At 49.9% G+C, this 19881-nt stretch overlaps 1 protein-coding gene across 2 annotated transcripts in view; it reads left to right on the top strand.

The window, feature by feature from the left end:
* The window catches only part of ELP3 (elongator acetyltransferase complex subunit 3), a 122538-nt gene extending 103063 nt beyond the window's left edge, over positions 1 to 19475 (top strand). Inside the window, exons 15-16 of one of the 2 annotated variants that reach the window (XR_016438802.1) lie at positions 18331 to 18544; positions 19262 to 19475. Coding sequence is in view for 1 of the 2 variants with exons in the window: in XM_090024682.1 (XP_089880808.1) it covers positions 18331 to 18407 (77 nt within the window). In the remaining variant the exon portion in view is untranslated. Of the gene's footprint in view, positions 1 to 18330 lie in introns of both variants that reach the window. The other variant, XM_090024682.1, reaches the window with a different exon arrangement.
* Positions 19476 to 19881: the final 406 nt, after the last annotated feature.

Here is a 19881-nt window from a genome sequence, read left to right as displayed (position 1 = left end):
CTAGAATTAGGATGGAAAAAAGAGGGCTGTGGAAATATTTAAGACAAGAAGAGATCACACTGGAAGGAGGAGAGGGGGCCCGGGGGATTGCCGGTTACCATTAGCTGACAGATCAGACTTGGACGTTCTCAGGACTAAGCACAGCCCCTTTCCAGACACCCGGCGTCTTCTGTCTCCATTGATGCTGGAGTTTTGAAGCGTGAGTTTTCACGTGTTAGCAACAAGTGTCCGTGGCAGGCTCCTCCTAGCAAAGAGGAGGCTTGAAGGGCTGAGAATGTATTTCTTCCTGTACGTCAACTGTTCTCCAGCCCTCAGTCTTAATGGCCCTTGCTCTGATGGAGCTTATGGAGGGTGGGTAGTGGCAGTTCGTTTGTACAAAAGAAGACAATGTTGAGAATAAGAGGAGCAGTGATTATGAATAAAGCGATCCATTCCAACACTAATGTTTACTCATTTAGGTTGTACCTGAGTGAACTGAATTAAGTATTTTTTTTCCTCAAGGAACAGGACAGTACTACAGCTTCACTTGCAAATGAATGCATTTGTAGGGGTTGTTTTCCTGCTGCTTATAGAGGAGAACGTGAAATTGTATTAAGCAGCATATATGCTCATTCTTCCAGGGTGCAGAATTCAGTCTGTGCACTGTGTCAACACGAGAAAAAGCTAAAGCATCTGCAAAGAACAGGTGCTTTCCAGCTGTTACCTGGGAAATATCATCAAATGAATTTTATTTCTCCCGTTGGGTTTTATCTTGGATAAAAGTGCAGCCAGAATTCCACTTTGCATTAGAGTAGATTAACTCTCCTTTCGCTAATTTTGAAAATCCAGCGAACCGTTTGAAACCAACCTGGGAGCCTGTTGTTGTTTGAAGTTGTCAGCATGTGCAGGAAAACGTTGACTGGTGTCCAGAGAGGAGCTGTCAGCTGTGAACACCCTCTGAAAATGTTTCTCAAGTCTGTCTTGTTAACGGTACAGTTCTGTTCTTGATGCTGGCCACTTCCTGCCCTCCCCTCCTGTACCTCTACCAAGCGTTTGCTCTGGTATTTTCCCAAACTTTCTTGTCCTGCTCAAGCAATAATAAATGCCCAGAACTCTGTGCATTTACAACAACAACAACAACCCCCCCCCCCCCCCCCCCCAGCCTGCCGGTTTTATATTTCTTTTACGGTCTATCTTTTAAGAAGTTTTTAAGTGTGCATCCCTTTTTATAGCCTCCTGGGAAAGTACACAGACTTTGCCATATTGATAAAGGAGTAATTTGCTCCCCGTCGTAATGGTGGTCCTCGAGGAGCATGCTGGAAGCTCCCTGTCATGTTAGGTGTGGGAAAGACACGGCACCTACAGCAGTCCTTGCTGCAGGTACTTTGGGGATAAACAGAAGACTTGGCATGCCATTAAAGCAAATCTGCAGTTTGACACCAGCACTAAATTCAGTTATAAGAAACAACATCTGATGGTAAGAGAAACGGGGCTGCCCTTGGCTCAAAGGGAGCAATTCCGTGGTGCATGCAAACACCTGTTCCCATTGAATCTTGCTTGTGTGATTAGCCTCCAAGTCAGTCGAGAAGCAGTTTGTTACTTGGGTGGTTGCTCCTTCATAGTTCTTACTAGAAGCTAATTCCCAGACTGGGTTTGGCGATTGCCAGCTGCCAGAGCGCCTTTGGAAGAGGCCCAGGACTGAAGCTTGAAGCCGTGCTGGTCAGGGGTGAGGGGCTTCATTAGGGTTTGTTGAGAGGATGCCTGCACTTCTGGTCCCTCGTTTATAGAAATGCTGCAGGTAATCGTTACTTGTAAGAGAAAAAGCAGCCCAAAATAGAAAGGTTGGAGGACCAAGTGCCTTGTGTTTGAGTACTTGTAACCGATCTGTTTCACTAGAGGCAGCTGATGAGAGATGTGGAAGAGCCAGAGTGAAACCCATCCTTGCTGCTGTGGTATAATTACTGCATACAGCGCTGAAGTGTTTGATGAGATTTCCCTTTGAAGTGTTAATAATCAGCAATAACTTGGAGCGGGCGCTGCACTGGTAAGGCACCCTTTTGATGCAGACGTTGAAAGGGGGCAGCATTTGATACGAGCCTGTGATTCTTTGGTCTGCAGAATTAGTTTAGACCGCTAATCTAAGCCCAGAAAGGCCTAGATCATCTCATCTGCCCGTGTAGCGTGGGTCAGAGAACGATATCCAGGAATCCCACGACTTCCAGTGGAGCTAAAACGTACGTTTTTGAAAGAGCCACTGTTGATTTTTGGAATTCAGATGGTGTAGAGTCTAGTCCACTCAAGCCACTTCTCTTGGTAAGATGTTTTTTTCTCCACTGCTTAACCATCCTTGCTAGATATTTTTTGAATGCATCTGATCAATCTACAAGGACTAGAGTAGGTGTGAGGAGGGTGTGGACACAGCCTCTCTTTTGGACCCGAGCTCTTCAGCATTTTCCCTCGGTGTTGGTAGCAACACGAACTTGTGCTGTGTTGGGCAGGAGGAGAGGTCTCCTGGAAGCTCTGCCATGGGGGAATTGAGTCTGGGGCAGGCGCTTGTTCTAGAAACCCAAAACCATTAGACCATGCGCATGCGGCAATAATGGCAGCAGCTGACTTTTCGTTTCCTCTGCCTCCCGTTTGCATCTGTTTTCAGATAGGAGATGCAGCTGAAGCAAAAGGTCCGCACTGCTCTCCACTGGGTGCCTCTTTAGTCCTGCCCACCCACATCCTTACTTTGCTGTTGCATCGTGATTGTTTTCACAACTCCAGGCATTAAGAGATTGTCTTGTTTTTATTTTCAGGGTTTGAGGATAGAAGTTTTCATTGTCATTTTTACAACCTGAATGGGATACCCCCCAGCCTGTTGGGTTTTTTTACCAGTACATAACCCACAGCCTACCTGTGGAAGAGTCCCCACTTACAAATGCTGTTAAACAGCATGTTGTCCCGTGAAACCTCCTAGTCTTGGCTTGGTAGAAGAAGCGCTCTGCTTAGCTTCCTGCTTCTGCACCGCTCCCACGATGCACACTTGTGACCTGGCATCCATGTGAGTGTCGTCCAGGGAGGCGTATCGCTAGGCAGGGCGCTGAAATATTTGCAGACTGGACGGGGTTCCCTACCAGGAACGCGCACCACATATCTGAATCCCTTCCCATCTGCGGCCTGTGTGAGGTTTTATGCTGTGGAAAATTGTCTGAATTTCTCACTGGAGACTTTCCTGAAACTTTTTGTTTTTCCTGCTGTACATAAGGCATCCAAGTTTGACTGGTGCTCTTTTGTAGGAAGTTTTTTTGGCTGTCAGGCACGTGCAACTGCTGAAGGTGAGGGAGACGGTACAACTTGTACAACTGCTTTCCGCAGTGCCTAGAAAGTGCATGGTGCAAATCCCGGGCCCTGCCTCGCTCACCTGGCCGTGCGGAGAGGCAGGGGGTGCAGCCAAACTATGTTGGTGAGCAACAACCTGCCTCGTGCCCCTCGTTTACCATTTCTCCTTTTACTCGCTTCATTTGCTGTGGGCTGCAGGGGAAGCGAAGTGGTGTTGCTAATTTTGTATTCACATCCTTGATAATAGACTGTTCTGAGCCTCGGGTCATCCAGCAGTGCCAGACGCTTCCCACCGTTGTGATGCTTTCCACCTGGCAGGATAGCGATCGGAAGAGACGTGATCCCTCGGTTGTGATCGGGTGTTAGGCTTTGGCCAAACCGGGCAGAATTAAGCATTTCCCCAAACCAGGGTGGTTTTGTGTCCCTCTGCAAGGTTTGTGCTGTGAGCCAGAAGCATGCGCTCTGTCCGGAGCAGGAAGGAAGGGAGTGCCCCCACACCCGACAGCAAAGAGCAGAGTAAAAAAGCAAAGGACTTGTTTATCATGGAGCCTTTGCTCATTTAAGGTAATTTTCTGCATGAGTGCTGCCTTTCTACTCTTCTGATGTGAGCAGTATATTAGTATGCAGGCTTGGGTATGTGAGTGGTAGACCCCTGAGGCATCAATCCATTATTGCAGCGCTCCTGGGAGGTGTGAGCTAAACTGTCTGCTTTTCTATCAGCATTTGTAATTGCATGTGTATGTTCCTGCCCTGTGCTGATTTTGCTTACCTGGCTGGAGTACTTATTTTTCCTTCTTCCCTCTCAGACAAAAACAAAACCCAATAAATCTCAATTCATTGTCTCCCCGTTGTCCATAGGTTAAAGTACTTGTATCCTGGCAAAGCAGTTTCTCTCAGCAGGAGCGAGGATATTTGTGTCTTGTTGCTGAATTTATAGCAACAGTCTCCTTCCAGGCAGCTTCAAACATGTATTCATGTATTTTCTTTTACAGAGATGATGTTTTCATAGTCCCTGGGCAGGCCACCCCTTCTGAGAAGTAGTAGGTGCCAAGCGCACCCCTTCCTCGAGATGCTCCTCTTTGGGGTGGCACCTCGCATCCCAGTACTTTTCCATCTCGGTTGCAAGCTGTGACACCTAACGGGTCTCGTGGGCTCGGCACCTGCAGTTGCAACCGGCTTGCTAAAGACCTGCCTCCGTCAGCCTGTGGGAGCTGACGCACCTTTTCGGCCCTTCCTTTTCCCTGGCTAATGCCCTCTGGGGCTTTGGTGTCCTCTCTTCGTAGTGTTAGCTGTGGCGAAGGTTAAGCCGTTCTTAGTCTGGATCGGACTGGATAAGAGAGGCTGTTTCCTGTTTAACGGTTTTTCTGTTTTTCCATCAAGGCCTCCTGGCTGTTTTTCCTGCTTAATTTCCCTTAACTGGCTCTTTTTGCTCTAACTCCATAGAAAATAACCGGTTATAAACAGCGACGCAGAGGAGTCCTAGCTCATCGCAGGACTCTCAGAGGAGGTTTTGGTTCTAAAAGGCACGACAAAATCACAGGCTTGTCATTACAGTTCAGCCGTGGAGTGATTATAAGCCGACGGAGCTAAGAAATATGATGAGTGTATCTTGGTCGATGTTGGAAGTCCTGCTTGTTTACTTACCTAAATGATCCGAGTGTCTTAATGTGGATAAATAAATGCATAGAGCATGAGCTCTTGATTTTTCTTCTGACTAGAAACTGGATTAATTCTGATTGATGTCACTATTTCAGTTAATGGTTATTGCAGTTTACAATAAGCAGGATCAGTGAGATTCAAGTCATTGCTTTATAATTGCCTGAGCTTTCATAGAAACGGGTGACCGGCAAAATTAAGGGACTTGATACCTTTATCTTTAAAATACAGCAGTCTTGCACTGTACCAGCACTGGAAAAACAAATGAGGGCAATGGTTTTTTCTCCTTTTCAGAGGAGCCTTGTGCAGTGGAAAATGTGCATCTAGGGGCAGCTTCAGGAGTGCTTTTCTTCCCAGAAGCAGTCTGCTTTGTTGGTCCTTGCCCATCAAAGCGCAGCAGACATTAATTGCACGCAACCCTGGCATTGTTTTAAAGGAAACGCACCACTGCTGGAGACCAGGATTTGGGGCTGGGAGGATCTCTAGGCTGTGCCCGTACAGCAGTTCTCCTGCTCCTACAAGCCACCGGTGCCTCGTAACTCGGTGTTGGGTTGTTGTGAACTGTTGGAGACCATTGCAACGCTGCTGCTGGATTGAAGCGGGTTGCTTTCAGCCGCCAGCCTGTTCCAAACTCTCTGTTAATTTAGGTCGTCTTTCCTTCAGAAGTTTTGTAACCTTTGTTTCTAGCTGTGAAATCTAAAAGAAAGTAACGCTTTCCTTTTTTGGCCATTTCTTCTTTCTGTTCCCTCCTGTCAGGAAAGTGGTTTTGAAATGGCGGTTTCTGACAAGTTGCTCCAAGTCCCATGTAATAACACATGCCACTCTGCAGGTACAGTCATAAGGCGCCTATCAAAGGTGGATGTTACCAATGCCCAGACGTCTGCAGTGAGACCAGGATGGAGCTGGCTCTGAGATTCGTAGATGTTGGGGTTGGAAAGGACCCCGGCAGGTCGTTGAGTCCGACCCCCTCCCCAGGCAAGAAAGAGCGCTGGGGTCAGATGACTCCAGCCAAGTGCTTGTCCAGTCTCCCGTTAAAGACCCCAGTAGTAGGGGCGAGCATCACCTCCCCTGGGAGCCCATTCCCAATTCTGGCAATCCTAATCATAAAGAAGTTCTTCCTGACATCTAACCTGAATTTGCTCTCTGTCAGTTTGTGGTTGTTATTTCTAGTTACTCCAAGGCGTGCTCTGGCAAACAGCGTTTCCTATCCTTTGCTGTCCCCCCCGCTGAATTTGTCAGCGGCCACAAGATCACCTCTCAGCCTTCTTTTGCAGAGGCTGAAGAGGTCCCGCGGGGCCCCTCAATCTCTCCTCGTAGGGCCTTACCTGCAGGCCCCTAGCCATCCGAGTGGCCCTCCTCTGGACCCTCTCAAGATTATCCCCGTCCCTCTAGAAGTGCGGTGCCCAAAACTGAACGCAGTACTCCAATAGAGGGGAAGCATCACCTCCCTGGCCCTGTTTGTGACGCACCTGCTAATGCACGATAAAGCGCGGTTAGCTTTACTGATCACTTCGTCACATTGACGTGATCTGAACGTGATGTTGCTTATGAGGATTAGGTTATGGGGGAAAGAGGAGTTAAGAGCCATATAGGCCTGTTGGCTTCCAGTCAAAATTTCTGAGGCCACCTTGGCCAGAAGGGCATGAAGAACATGGGAATCGAGGTATAATGACTCGACTTGGTTCTGACATCCTGGGTGCCATCTTTTTCAGTGGAAGTATGTGCAACCGAAGACATCTTGCAGTGGAGCCGTGCCGCTACTCAATCAGCTGCTTGGTTAGGCAGGCTTGAAGTCAGCAAGTGTTTAGGGTTGTGGGTGGGGGGATTTATGCATATTCCTCATGGTACTCTCTCTCTCTCATATCAGAAGTAGACATCTGCACTGCATAAAGCTAACTGTACCTGCTCTTCACTTGTGTTCTCAAGTTATAGAGGCCAAGGCTAGTCCAAACGTGATGGTGTTGGCCTGTTCTGACCTGCTGGAGGCATAGGAATCTCAGTGTGTTTCAGTGGAGACACCCATACCTTTCTGACTTCAGACTACCTCTCTCCATCTCTGGTAGCTAGTACCTCAGCCACTTCTGGGGACAGGTGGACAAAACAAGATGCTTCTGGGTCGCATCTTCCTTTCTCCTTTATGGTGTTTATTCCCTAGGTCCACCGCCAATGCCCTTTTAAAACAACGTCATCCATAGCTAACACAGCAGCTGGAAATGGAGGAAGTAACTGCGCCTCTGCACTGGCACACCTCGCCTTTTGAAGGGTTATTTCACGTCCCCCTGCAGCAAGGCGTAAATGCAGCACTCTCCGTTCCAGTGACGTAGGAGACTTATCTCCGGAGCGCGAGGCCTGGCAGCACTACGCTTCTGTGCTATGAGCTAATTACTATGCACCAAGATGATCAGTTTTTCCCCAGACCAGGTTTCTATTCGTGTTCTCTCAAGTAGAAAATTAATATGGACACAGGCCAGAAACGGTCTACGCCTGAGTGGTCGTGGGCTGAAGACGGGAGAGGAGCGGTGGGCTTCTGCACGGGGGATGTTAAGAGCCAGTGATCTCAAGCAGTACTGGCCTGTTTCATTAGCCAGTTCACCAGAGAAGTTAAGCCAAGGAAAAGTTGGCAGTACATCAGTATCCCTTTTTACTGCCATTTCCCATGTTCTTTGTTCGGCGTGAAGCCTCTCGGCATTCACGGAAAGCACGGCAGGATAAAGGCTGCCTCTGTGTCTGTGCGTAGGTGTACGTACAGCACCTGGCACTGTGGCATCCTTTGCTGGGCCTCTGCCCTACAACAAATCCAGTGAGAAACGTCTTCCACTCAGGTGACCCTTGCTTTTGTTTCTGACGCTCAATGACCCTTGAAGTGAATAGTGTTTAGGTAGCGTTGTAGATGGGGAACTAGCTGGTGTGGGCATTCAGAGTAGACACTGGGCTGTCTACCTGCATGGAAATTCAGAGCTGTCGCTAGGTAATTACCAAGCAAAAATCAAGACTGTCCTGCTTGGTGACTTGTTCCATAAATTGGAAGTTTCTTGGGAAAGATGCTTGGTGTTTAGACGGCGCCTAGCACAGCGGGACCCAGGTCTGTGACTGCGTGTACTACCCCCATACAAATCAGTTCGTATTAGCAAGTGAGGCATCTCACTCTGGTTGCTAGTGAACAAGATGGACGTCTCGGAAGAAACTACCGAGTATTAAATGGATGCAGCGCACTCCTCCCATGGCTGGTGGGATCTCGTGTTGGGCAGTGATGCTGGTGATGAGCCTGCAGGAAGAGCTGCCCAGGGAAGGCGGGTGGTGCTGCAAGTGCCAGGGTTGCTTCATGGACCGTGGAGCCTGGTGCGCAGGATAAAGAAAAATTGAGCATGAATTTCCAGGCAGCTTTTATGAGTTGGCCTGAATCCCAGAGGACCTTGCTGGAGGGTGAATCTTTCATCTAGCAACAAGAAAAAAGCATTGGGATATCCTGTTGGCCCTAGATGGAGGCTCTCCCGAACTTTTAGCCCCAAAAATAGGACTACGCAAGCACCAGAGCACTCTTGGTATGTTTTGTGTGCAGTGGACACATCCATCGAACCAAGTGTAGTGTGCATGAGGGCGCTGTTTCTTTAAAGGAAAACACGTCATGTGGAGCTGAGGGTATGTTGTGAGCATGGCTTACGCGCCAAAGGGGAATTAGCTCTGGTTTCATCTGCCAAAATTAAGCTCCCAGTTTGCTGTGGTGACTCTTCTCCCTGCAAAAGTTGGTTCTCGCTGCTGGGAGCGGGAGGGGCTCGTAGTCGCTAATGAAATATTGCTGCTGCATTATGAGATCAATGAGATGTAATCTCACCATCTGGAGGCTCCGTGGTGCTTCTGAGCTGTTTTTTAAATGGCAAGTGAGCAAGTGTAATGAGTGCATCTACTGCGTGCTAATGACACCCCAAAAATTGACTGCTCCAAAGTTCTCTCATTAATTCTGTCATTAGTTTTTACTCAGTGTATTTTTTTCTAAATGCCATTGATGACAATCCCGATCATTTAAGTTTTTGTTTTGTTGAAGTATAGATTGGAAAATCCATGAATGACCTGCCAGAGCTTTCCCTCCTTGCTAGCTGTGCACTTTCACCCACACACATCCCGTCTAGGAGAACAGATATGGAGTATACCCTTCCTTTGCTGCGGGGGTTTATTGTCCGCTCGCTAGCGATACCAAAATTTGGCATAATCATCCATAGACCTCAAAGTGCCTTTCTGCCACTTCACAAATGAGAGCACTGATGCTTAGAATAAATGACGTTCCCAGGGTCAGGGGCCGAGTTTGGGAATCGAGCCAGCCCCTCGCTCAGCTTGCCAGGGCGCGGCTGCCGTTGCCCACCTCCTCACCTTGAGCCAGGAGACCTGTCTGTGCAGTTGTGGGTCTTGTTTCGAAGTTCAAGGTCTGAGAAATGAAGAGAAGGCACAGAAAATGTCAGTAGTTGGAAATTTCTGTATGGGGCCCCCAGTACGTCTTGTTCTCGAGCATGCCGAATTTGGGATTGCTGATGGGCATCTTCTGTCAGGTCTTGCAGCACGAGGTAGCGGAGAGTGGTTACTATCCAGTTTCAAGGGTGGCTTTTAAGTGACTTGAGTGCATTAAAATTTTTGCCCAAAATGTGTTTTAAAAATTGTTTTTCATGGTTCATTTAGGGATATTTATCCTACGTTTTAATTTAATAACTAGCCGCAGCATCAAAGCTCTCTGACTTGTATTCGGTGGCTTGCAGTGGCTTCCATTTATTTTATTTTTTTCCCAGTTCAGCATTGCTGAGCGGGTTTTGCTAATGCTGTTTCACCTCCTCCACGCTCGCGCTGTTGTTTACTCTCTGTGGTTGCGTGCTACTGATTGATTTTTGTTTCTTCACGTGCGGCTTCCTTCCAGATGAAAGGCAGCAGTGTGAACACTGCCTGGTCTGGTGGTGAAGTTCAGGAGAAGGGGCTGTGCTCACAGCCTCTGCTGCAGCTTTGTTTAATCCATCATCTTGCAGGCACAGCAGCAGTTCAGCTGACTTTCCCATGCCCACCTCAGCGGCGTCAGGTCGGCCGTTCCCTCGTGTTTTCTGTTGCTGAGCTTGGCAGGATGGTTCTCTGGCAATCAGATTGGAACCGTAGCCAGAGGTTTCTTACTGACATGTAACTCCATTAACCTAAATGTGAGCCTGGAGCTGTCTGCAGCTGCTGCGGCGTCGCTAAGACAGATCTGCAAGGCCTGTTTGCAACAGGCCATGAATGCATACTCACCTGCGTAGGGCAGCTTGCAGAGTGGGGGCAGAGATTTTTTTCAGTCTTGCTCACAACCTCCCACAACTTGAGTGTCCAGAGGTGCAGGATCTTAATATCTCACCACTGAGGATATAGCAGCTGTTATCTCCAGAGGTGCCGAAGGGAACCAAGCAAATGGTTGGTCCCAGAACAGAGCCTTGTTTCGCTCCACGGGAGACGGGGAAAGGCACAGAAGGGTCATTGTCAACACCTACTCTGCCCTGCGGTCTTTCATGGGATTGATGCAAGACAGCGAGGATCTTTTCAGGGCGCCTGAGCCTGTCCAGCAGGCTCCAGAGACCTGACCGACTATCCACGTCTTTGCTGATATCAGTCAAAGCCACATGAAGATTGCAGTTGTGCTTCCGACATTTCTCTTGATCTGTCGCACACCAGAAATCATGTCTGCTCTGCCCCAGCTTGCTGTAAAACAGCACTGAGATCTTGCCATGTCATGCAGCAAGTGCAAGAGCAGTTGGTTGAGAAGAATCTAAGCCAATATTTTACCAGGAGTTTCTCACAATGCAGCGGTCCCAGGAGTTACTGTAGTCTGTTCAAGCTCTTCTTTCTTTGCAGATTTTAAATGGAGGTACTTCATTTTAGATAAGAATGACCAGGGACTTGACAACTTTTTGCCCGGTGCTTTCATAGACTTGTAGAAAAATAGGGCTGGAAGGGACCTCCAGAGGTCATCTAGTCCAGCCCCCTTCTGAAGGCAGGATTGTCCTGATCCAAACTATCCCATACAAATCCTAGTCTAACCTATTCCTAAAACCGCACCACGAGCCCTGTCACACAGCCTCAAGGCATATCGCCCAAAGGCACCAGAAGCACTGAACCTGCCCCAGATAGAGGGGGGGCGAGTACCATCAGTGACCTGCCACTCGAAAGAGCCATACCCTGCTGTAGAAGAACACAAAACCCCCCATGCTCTGTGCTGATCTGACCCTGGGGTAAAAAGCCTCCCTGGTCCCAAGCGTGGCTTCATAGGAACTAAAATCCTCTGGGCAGTTGGTATGAGAGCTGTCAAAGACGGGTACAGGCCAAGAGCAGAGTGGCGTGGCTCAGTTACGTGCGTTCTTATTGCTGATACGCGCTTGGGGCCAGATCGTCCAAACCGTACTCAGCTGGACACTTCCACTGACTTCCTTGACTTGGTTAACATTATTTGCAAGAGTAAGAGGCTGTTCCCAATAAGAGCTTTAGACTGATAACTTCGTTAGCTTCTCAGGAGTTGTCACGAGTTCGCTGTTCCGTTTGAGCTATTTGCTTTATTTGCAGTCCTGTATCGAGGTGTGAGTATTGGAGGCGGCTTTAATGCTTCTAAATCCAGCAGTGTTGCTGCCTTGAGTTCTGAAAATCTGGTTTTGTTGGGGAACAGCCCAGAGTCCCATGGCGAGCAGCTGCTGGGTTCACTGATTTTTTGATGTAGCAAGCTTCTCCTCTGACTCGGGAAGTTCCTGGTGTGTCGGTCTGGGATGTCACGCTTGGGGTTCTTACCTTATTTAGTCCTCACTTCCTTCTCTTGAGTCCTGACGGTTGGTTATTTGTTCTGCTGGTGACGAGACCGGCCTCCAGAGCCCCTGCCAGTTCTCTCTGCCCGTCACTGTGTACTGGTGCCTTGTTTTCAGCAGGGTTTGCCCATGTGAGGGTGAAGTCGTGCTGTGGTTCCTTCTGTCGGCTTTTCTGAATGAACCATCAGAGGTTGCAGTGTAGCAAAGGCAGCGTGTCAGACCCTTGCAGGAAGAGGCCTGTACGTGGCTCCGCAGCCTGCAGCAAACGCAGAAACACACCTGCTTGATGTGCATGGAGCAGCCTCATCCGCTCCTGTCAAAGTGGGGAAGCTTCAAGATGCATATATTGCTGAGACTAGGTGAATTTTGGGGGGCTCTGGAAGAAATGATGCGACTGTTCTGTGATTCAGGCAGCGTCTGCATGAATCACAGGAACTGTTCAGGCATCTTCTCAGCTTAGTGGTGTTGGGTTAAGGGTCTGTAGTGGGGGACCTTGGGGAGTTCTCACATCTTTCTTGGGTTTGTGCAGAAGTCAACGGACTTAGTAATGAGGAAGTAATTTTTTTTTACAAAAAACTTATAGCAGGGGTTTCCCCATTATTAAAGTTCTTTGGGGCACATTAATGGCTTGCAGTATCCCCTTCACCCCCCTGAACTGAGTTTCACCATCTCATTGTTCCTGTGGAAGCAGATGCCATTGAATGCTTTAAAGAAATATTTAGATAGGAGCTGTGAGATGCATGTTGAACCTCTCCATCGGTAGAGATTTTAATTCTTGCATAAAGCTGGCTGGACCGTTCTTTGATCTCCTTTAGCAAGTTAATGAGTTGGGTGAGTAAAAGAAACATGTACATAAGTACACTTGGACTTCAGTAAGGCTTTTGATGTAGTCGAACACGACATTGTCATAAGTAGATGGGAGAAACGTGGGGTGGATAAAATTACTAAGGTGGATACATAATTGGGTCTAATGGCAAGCAAAGGATAATTATAAATGGATTAATGTCAGAATGGCAGGAGGTTTCAATTGAGTTTCCACAGGGGTCTGTTTTGTGTCTGGTGCTGTTTAACATGTTTAGTAATGATTTAGATGCCAAAATAGAGAGTTCCCTGATGAAGTTTGCAGATGACACAGAGCTGGGAAGGATTGCAGACCCTCTGCGGGAGAGGAGTAGATTTCAACAGGATCTTTATAGATTGGACAGCTAGACTCGAGACAGCCCAGTATGGATAAGTGCAAGGTGCTACACCTGGGGAAGAATGCCAGATGCAACCGGCTGGGCCGCAGTGTGGCCGACAGCGATCCCCGGGGGTTTTGGTGGATTGCAGACTCAATGCGAGTCATCGATGTGCTGCAGTAGCAAACGAGACAAATGTAATTGTGGGCAGCCTCGACAGAAGTGTGAGCTGTAAAGCAGGGAGGTGACAGTGCCGCTCCTCTCGGTGCCGGGGAGGCCTCAGAGAACAGCGAGCCGTTTTGTGGTGCGTGCTTTCAGGAGGATGTGGAGTAGCTGGAGAGAGGCCAGAGGCAGGCAACAGAAATAAGGCAGCTGGAAGGCAGGTTGGATGAGGAAAGGCTGCGAGAGGCAGGTCTCCTTTAGCTTGAAGGAAAGGAGGCTTGGGGCACGTGGTAGCAGTTTTCAGGAGGGCAAACGATGGTTCTGTGTGGCAGGATTGAATCAAAAGAATAGATGGTCATTTTGGGCAGAAAAGGGCACTGTCGGGCTGCGGATATGTGTAATTAGACCGGTTTTCCACCTTTCTCTACGCTTCCTTTTCACTGAGTTGAAGTATAAATTGGGCTGCCTCTTTGCCTTATCTACCAGCCAGGGAAAGTTTAGGACTTGATGTTTTCTGCCCTTTTCAGTCTGTTCTCTGGTTGGTTATGCTGTGCTTAATACCACGGTGTCTGAGCCGGGTATACGTTCTTGTCCTTCACTGGCCTTGGGAGTGGCTGCTCTTAGACAACAAAACTTTAAAAATGAACTTGAGCAGGCAATTGTGAGACAAGAAATGATCCACGGACTGTGTTAAGCATGATCTAAACAGGGGCTACAGTTTCTTATCCCTTTACTTGGATTAGTTTTCGTGACCCCTTTGTCCCTATTACTTGTTTGCCACTCCCAGCACTGCCTCTGCCCCTCCTTCCCTGCACTGCAACCTTTGATGGTTGTCCTGACATACCTGGGTCATGTTGTTCCCAGCAGGCACAGGGCCACCTCGTTCCTTTAAGAACTTTTAACTATAGCTCTGTTTGCTGTGGGGAGCCAGCGTGGAGATGCGCCTGGTGGGAAGATGTTCTTACCCTGTGTTAAATTGTTTAGGAAACAACCGGCCGTGTGCTGTGCCAAGCCTGGTAGAGGTTTTCAGGACGATGTTCGTGCCCCACCTGTGTCGTACAGAGCGCTGGTTCTTGGAGACTGGACTGTATTAACCCAGAGACATCAGTATTGTGGGCATTAATGTTGCTTCGGTCTGAACTCTCTCAGCCATTTGAATCGGGTTCAGCTACACGGAGCAGGGCTTGTTTCAAAGCCAAGTCCTGTGAGTAATTCAGCCCTGCTTTGGAAACCCAACCCAGCAAATCCAATGAAATGTGCATGTTCCAAAAAATATTTTTGCAGTCCCATCTTTGATTCTTACTTACAGGTTATCCTAGACTATATTCTGCTGAAGAGGATCAATATTAGAGCATGATCTGGAGTGACGGGACTATTAGGCACCCTCTGTGTGTTACATCTATGCCACAATTAATATGTTAATTATGACATAAATAGCAAGGGTGTTACATGTGCACACCTTTTAAAAGGTGCCATAAAATGGCAAACCAGCCATAAAAATGTTCTTCGTATAACGTAGAACATATTCATGGGTGGTTTTTCTGGCACCTTAAATTGAACATGGAGCAAGTTTGGGTCAGGGCTGACAATCAACTGATTCCTGTCTCTAGCCCAGGACTGCACCAGGGTCCGATCGTCTGCCCTAGCCCTGGAACTGCAGGCACCCAGCTTTCAACTTACCAGTACAGAAGGATCCCAGACTCATGATCCCATCACTAGCAAGTAGAAAGGGCGGAGTTGGGATCCGGTCCCAGAATCATGCCTCCTGCCATGCGCATGTGGCCTGGTAGTAAGCATGCTTGCTGGGATCAAGGATCAGATCCTGTGGCTCCTTTACATGAATGTGTGCCAGGGGCCTTATGCACTGTCTAAGCTGTTTTGTTTTTTTACCCTTGCACATTCGTCATCCTTCTCCTGACCAGACAGACAGTAATAGAGCAGGAAGATTTGTATTCTTGTGACTTAAAATGCACACCCCTGCAGAGGCTCCCCTATGGTTGTCTACACCGTGACACTATTACATTAGATACGGTAGGGTCTGCCAAGCATAGCGCTGCTTCCCTGTGGCTGTGACGTCACTTTTCCGTCCGGTATAGGTCATTGGCAGCTGTTAGTGTCCCCCTGATTTGCCCCTTGCTCCTCGTTGGGAGTGCCTTCTGTGTTAACCTCCCGACGCCTGTCACACTGTTCACCTGCTTTTACTTTTAAGCTTCTCATTTGTGTAGAGAGAGGGTCCTGTATTTGGCTTTGTGCTCACTTTTACTTAGTGCTCACTTCATGCTCCTTAATCTGGCACTGGGTTTTTCCCCATATGCACTGCTCTGATCTCAGTCCCTACCTCTGAGTGTGCTGTGGTTTCTCTGACATGCTTCGCCAGACACCCATTCTTTGGATTATTGACTAGGATAATTTTAGGTCTGGACAGGTGAAACAATTGCACTGAGTGGAAGTGGGGAGGGACTTACTGCTCGTGAGCACAAGCATGCTGATGCACTGTTACTGCTTTGTACGTCCCTTCTGTCTCGCAGCAAGTGCAAGATAAGTCAGGGCAGTTTACCCAAAGGAAAGAGCAACCAAATGACTGTGATTAGCTTCTGTTTGCTGCAGGAGAGCACACAGTTGCACCAAACCAGCTCAATGTGCAGAAAGTCCCTCTCCCTTTAAATTAGGATGGTTGTTTGATCTGTCCACACCCTGTGCATCTGCACACAGGCTCCTAACACTTGGCATCTGATCCCTGGAGGAAGGAGCAGAGGAGTTGCTCCCCTTCCGTGTGCTGCTTTCCGCATCCATTTCAGAAGAGCTTTTCCCGTTGAAGGACACGGCTCTGTGGAGGTAATTGTTGCCTCTGAACAAAAGGCTTCCACGGCAAGCCCGATCGTCTGCAATGCCACCGTGGGCAGCAGGCCAGCCAGGCTGCAGCGACACTTGGTCATGATTTGAACCCACTGCCCTCCAGCAAGGGAGAGTCAGCCTGGCACTAGTTTACTGAGTAGCTCCAGGATTTCTGGGTGCAGCCCCGCAAAATGAGAAATGTGAGAAGAGAGCAGGCTGCTTTCATGGGCCAGCACGGGCTGGAGGAAGGAGTGCAGCAGTGCCTGGCTTCTGGGCTGGGCTCAGCCAGCACCTCTTTTTGTCTGTGATTTTTTTTTTTTTTTTAGAGGCACGTAATTGCAGCTGCCACCGCTCAGCACCTCTGAGACACCGGCGCAAGGTGTCACAGGCTTAGCACCTGGGATTAGTGGGCATATTGCTTTTGCACAGTCTTGGCGTGAATCTTACAGCTTCTCTCTAGGACACACGGGGAGAGCATCCTGCCGTGCTGTCGTACATCAGGACCCAAGAGCTTAATGAACTGCTCAAAGCATTCATGTGGTTCCAGGAGCCTTGCTGTCAGTACTGCATGTGTGGGGCAGGAGGGTTGCTGTGTCTGGGGATTGATGCAGCTGACTCCAGGAGTGTGAACTGACGTGGAGGGGCTGCAGCTTCCAGGAGCTAACCGGGGGGTGGGGGTTGAGCTCAGTGCGGCAGGTTCCTTTAAACAGAGCGGTGCGTTTCCTCCGGCTGGATGATGCTGCTGCAGCGTGGAGATCCTCCTCCCACCTGCAGTCTGTGACTAATGTCTGCATCTGCGGGTAATTAGAGCGAGGCGGGGAGCACGGCGCTCTCCTGTAGCAGGCCTGTCCCTCTGCAGGATGTTATCTAAAAGCCACCAGGGTCAGGCTTGTCCTGGAGTCGGCTCCACGCGATCTAATTAAGGGAGGAAGGCGGGGGAAGAGCCTGGCTAGGAACAATGGCATTGGAGAGCCTCCCCTCCTGGGGAGGAAGTCGGATCGCAGCTGCAGAGCCCTCTCGTGCGTTTGAAGTGGAGCTGGCGTTTCTGGGAGGCCTTGAATGGAGACTACCGAGTGTGGAGCTCTTCAGCTCTTGGTGCTGCTGCCTGCAGCCGGGCCTCTTCCTCTCAAGAGCTTGTCTCTTCATTGTTGTTAAACTTGGGCTGACCCGAGCTCCTGGCTGCTGGGCGCATGCAGTGGCTGCTCTTGTAACCCCTCCTTGCTCTGCTTACCACTGCTGCCCCCCCATCTCCAGGGAAGAGGTAGGTGCGAGACTGTGCAGAAACCTGGGAGAATGGCTGCACCCCCAGAAAGTTGAGCGTTGTCCATCTGGCGCACGAGTCGGTGCCCACCTGAGTCTGGATGTCCTGGCAGCTGGAATCTGAGAGACCAAGGGATTTAGGCACCTGGCTCCCCTTGGCTGGCACTTGCAGTAAGGCCCGTGTGAAAGTGGTGGCAACCACGTGCCTTAGCATCAGGTGCCAGGGTGCAGCGGCACGTTTGTCCCTTGTAGGCAGGCTTAGGAATTGGCCCCGAGGACTGAGCCTCTTGCCTGGAGAGGAGCCACTTTCCAGAGGTCTTGGGCAGCCACTGGCTGGCGTCATGCCGGAGCATAACGAGTGGTAGTCACGCCACTGGGTCCCCCTAAGGTGTCTGTCTCCCTCCAGCTGGGGGCACCCTGCTGCCCTAGCCGGGGGAGAGGTGTTGCCTCAACTGACTGTCTGGAGCACCTGCCCCAGACCCAGTAGAGATGGTCAGCCGGGGACATTTTGCAAACGTGCAGTTTGAGGAGTACGTTGTGTGTCGTCTCCATTGCTGCGTTGCAATGGACCAGTCGCACCAGGCCCCTGGTAACCAGCGCCCCGACTAGCACTCATGCCTGGATTAGCACGTGCGTTGGGCCAGTGCTAGGAAGCCTTTGGCCTGGTGACGACTCTTCTTACAGAAGCTGCTTCCTCAGGCAGTCTGGGAACAGGCTGACGGCGACGGGTCCACCGCGGTTCTCCGTGGCCCCAAAGAGAAGGCTGGGGAAAGCTTGGGGTGAAACCTACCTTGGCATTTTATTTTTTTTTCATAGATGTTAGGGCTGAACAATTTTTTCCTTGCTCTCCTTTCTGTTCTGGTGCTGGATTATTGGCTTTGTGCTGACGCAGCCTGTTCAGAGGTCCCTGGCTGCCCGTGCTGGTCCCTCACCGACCAGCTCAGCAGGGTGAACGTGGGTAACTGGCCATGGCTCAGCTGATGGGAGTGATTTCCAGCTCCTCTAGACCCTGGATGTTCGGGGTCCTGCAGGAAAGCAGAGCCGTGCCGTGTCGCTCACTCGGTCTCCCACAGGCGAGAGTCGCTCTGTTCTGTGTTGCGTGCCCCATGACTGATGAGCTTTGCCTCGTGTTGTTTTTGCAGGTGTTGGCACTAGGGATTACTACAGGAAGATCGGCTACGAGCTGGAAGGGCCGTACATGGTGAAAAAGCTGGACTGACGCCCTGAGCCACAGATGCTGCAGCCACATCTCCACTTTGCACGCGTGGCTGGGAACCAGGAGGAGATGGTGCAGGATGAGCTCTGGCCAGACAGCTTGGGGAGAAACAACCAGCTGAAAACCAGTGTGCCCTCGCTGTAAAGTATATGCTGATGCTGGAGTTTCGTGCAGGAGATGGGATGTCCGTAGTGGGGGGGGTTCTCCCTAGATCCACCCGTTGTCTCTGCGGCAGCCGCTCTCCTAACAGCTGCGAGTCTGCAGGATTTCCGGAGTTGGCTGTAATGCGCTGATCTTTCCGCCTCCACAAAGCAGGAGGATTTGGTTCTGGCAGACACAGTGGGGACAGGGCATATATAGACCCTCGTCCTGCATATTGTCAAGGTTTTTAGATTTTCGTTTTCAGCAGTCCTGCCCTGAGGTAGAGCCTAGGCCTTGGATCATCAAAAGCCTTTTTCCCCTTTTCCTGCCAGCTGAAACAAGTGTCTGATATGAGACCCAGCCTACAGGCTTTGGGGGCGGGGGTAAGCTGCAGTTCAGCCCCTTCGCTTGCGTTTGCCCAGCTGCCTGTTCGGGAGCCGGGAATACGGTGGGCTGCTCCTGCCCTCCGTGCTGCAGTGTGTTTGTAGCGCTGCCCTGGCGCTTTGCTGCCTGAGTAGTTCAGTGGGACCCATCCAGTAAAACCCAGGGGGATGCATTAGCAGCACCTGTGCCAGGTGGGGGAGAAGCAGCATTGGCTCTGAACTCCACTAGCCTCAGTGCGAACATGCTCTTGGTCTCAGGCTGAGGGGAAATCGGGGACAGGTATTTGTGCAAAGGTTGCCATTTTCTAAATGATGTTCTTTTAAATGATTCAGCCCCAAGTCCTCTGGAAATTTCTCGAGTACCAACTGCTCTGATGCACGTGCCGGCTGCGAGCTGAGCTCTGATTGAGCGCCGTTCAGGAAATGCGAAAGTGCCACCATGATCTATTGCTGCCTCGCAACACTGGCTGGTGTGGTCACGGGCTAGCGCTGCTCTGACGTCTGCCGGCTCACTGCCAACTCCGGCAATAAAGTTTTTATCGCAGGCTTCTGGTATGATGTTCCTTAAGATTTCAGAGGTTGAAATGCGCACGGATCAGTGTGAGCCACAGACTGGGCCCGTTTGAACCTCCTTGCGTGTCCACAAGCAGTCTGCTGAAAACGGAGAAAAGAGAAGGGGCTGCGGGTATGGGAAGGGAAGGGGGTTATGGGTACGCCAGAGAGAAGGGTGGGTCGTAACTTTTACACGTCTTAGACCTCTTGGTACACAGGGAATGGATAGGATTGTAGCAACCTGAAGCCAGAGGAAATGAGCCCTGATTGCTTTGGAGAGAGGCTGCTTCACATTCCCTGCGTTTGGGAGGTGGTTTTGTATCGCCCACTTAACTGGCATATCTCAAAAATGCTGGAATAAAAACAGACGGCTCCTTTCTCGTGAGGTCCGAGAAGCTCGC

Source organism: Crocodylus siamensis, chromosome 1 (assembly GCF_052110815.1).
Source record: "Crocodylus siamensis isolate JL-2025a chromosome 1, ASM5211081v1, whole genome shotgun sequence".
Classification (NCBI taxonomy): domain Eukaryota; kingdom Metazoa; phylum Chordata; order Crocodylia; family Crocodylidae; genus Crocodylus; species Crocodylus siamensis.
The sequence above is the reverse complement of the archived record's forward strand: the minus strand, read 5'-3'. Positions and strand labels throughout refer to the sequence as shown.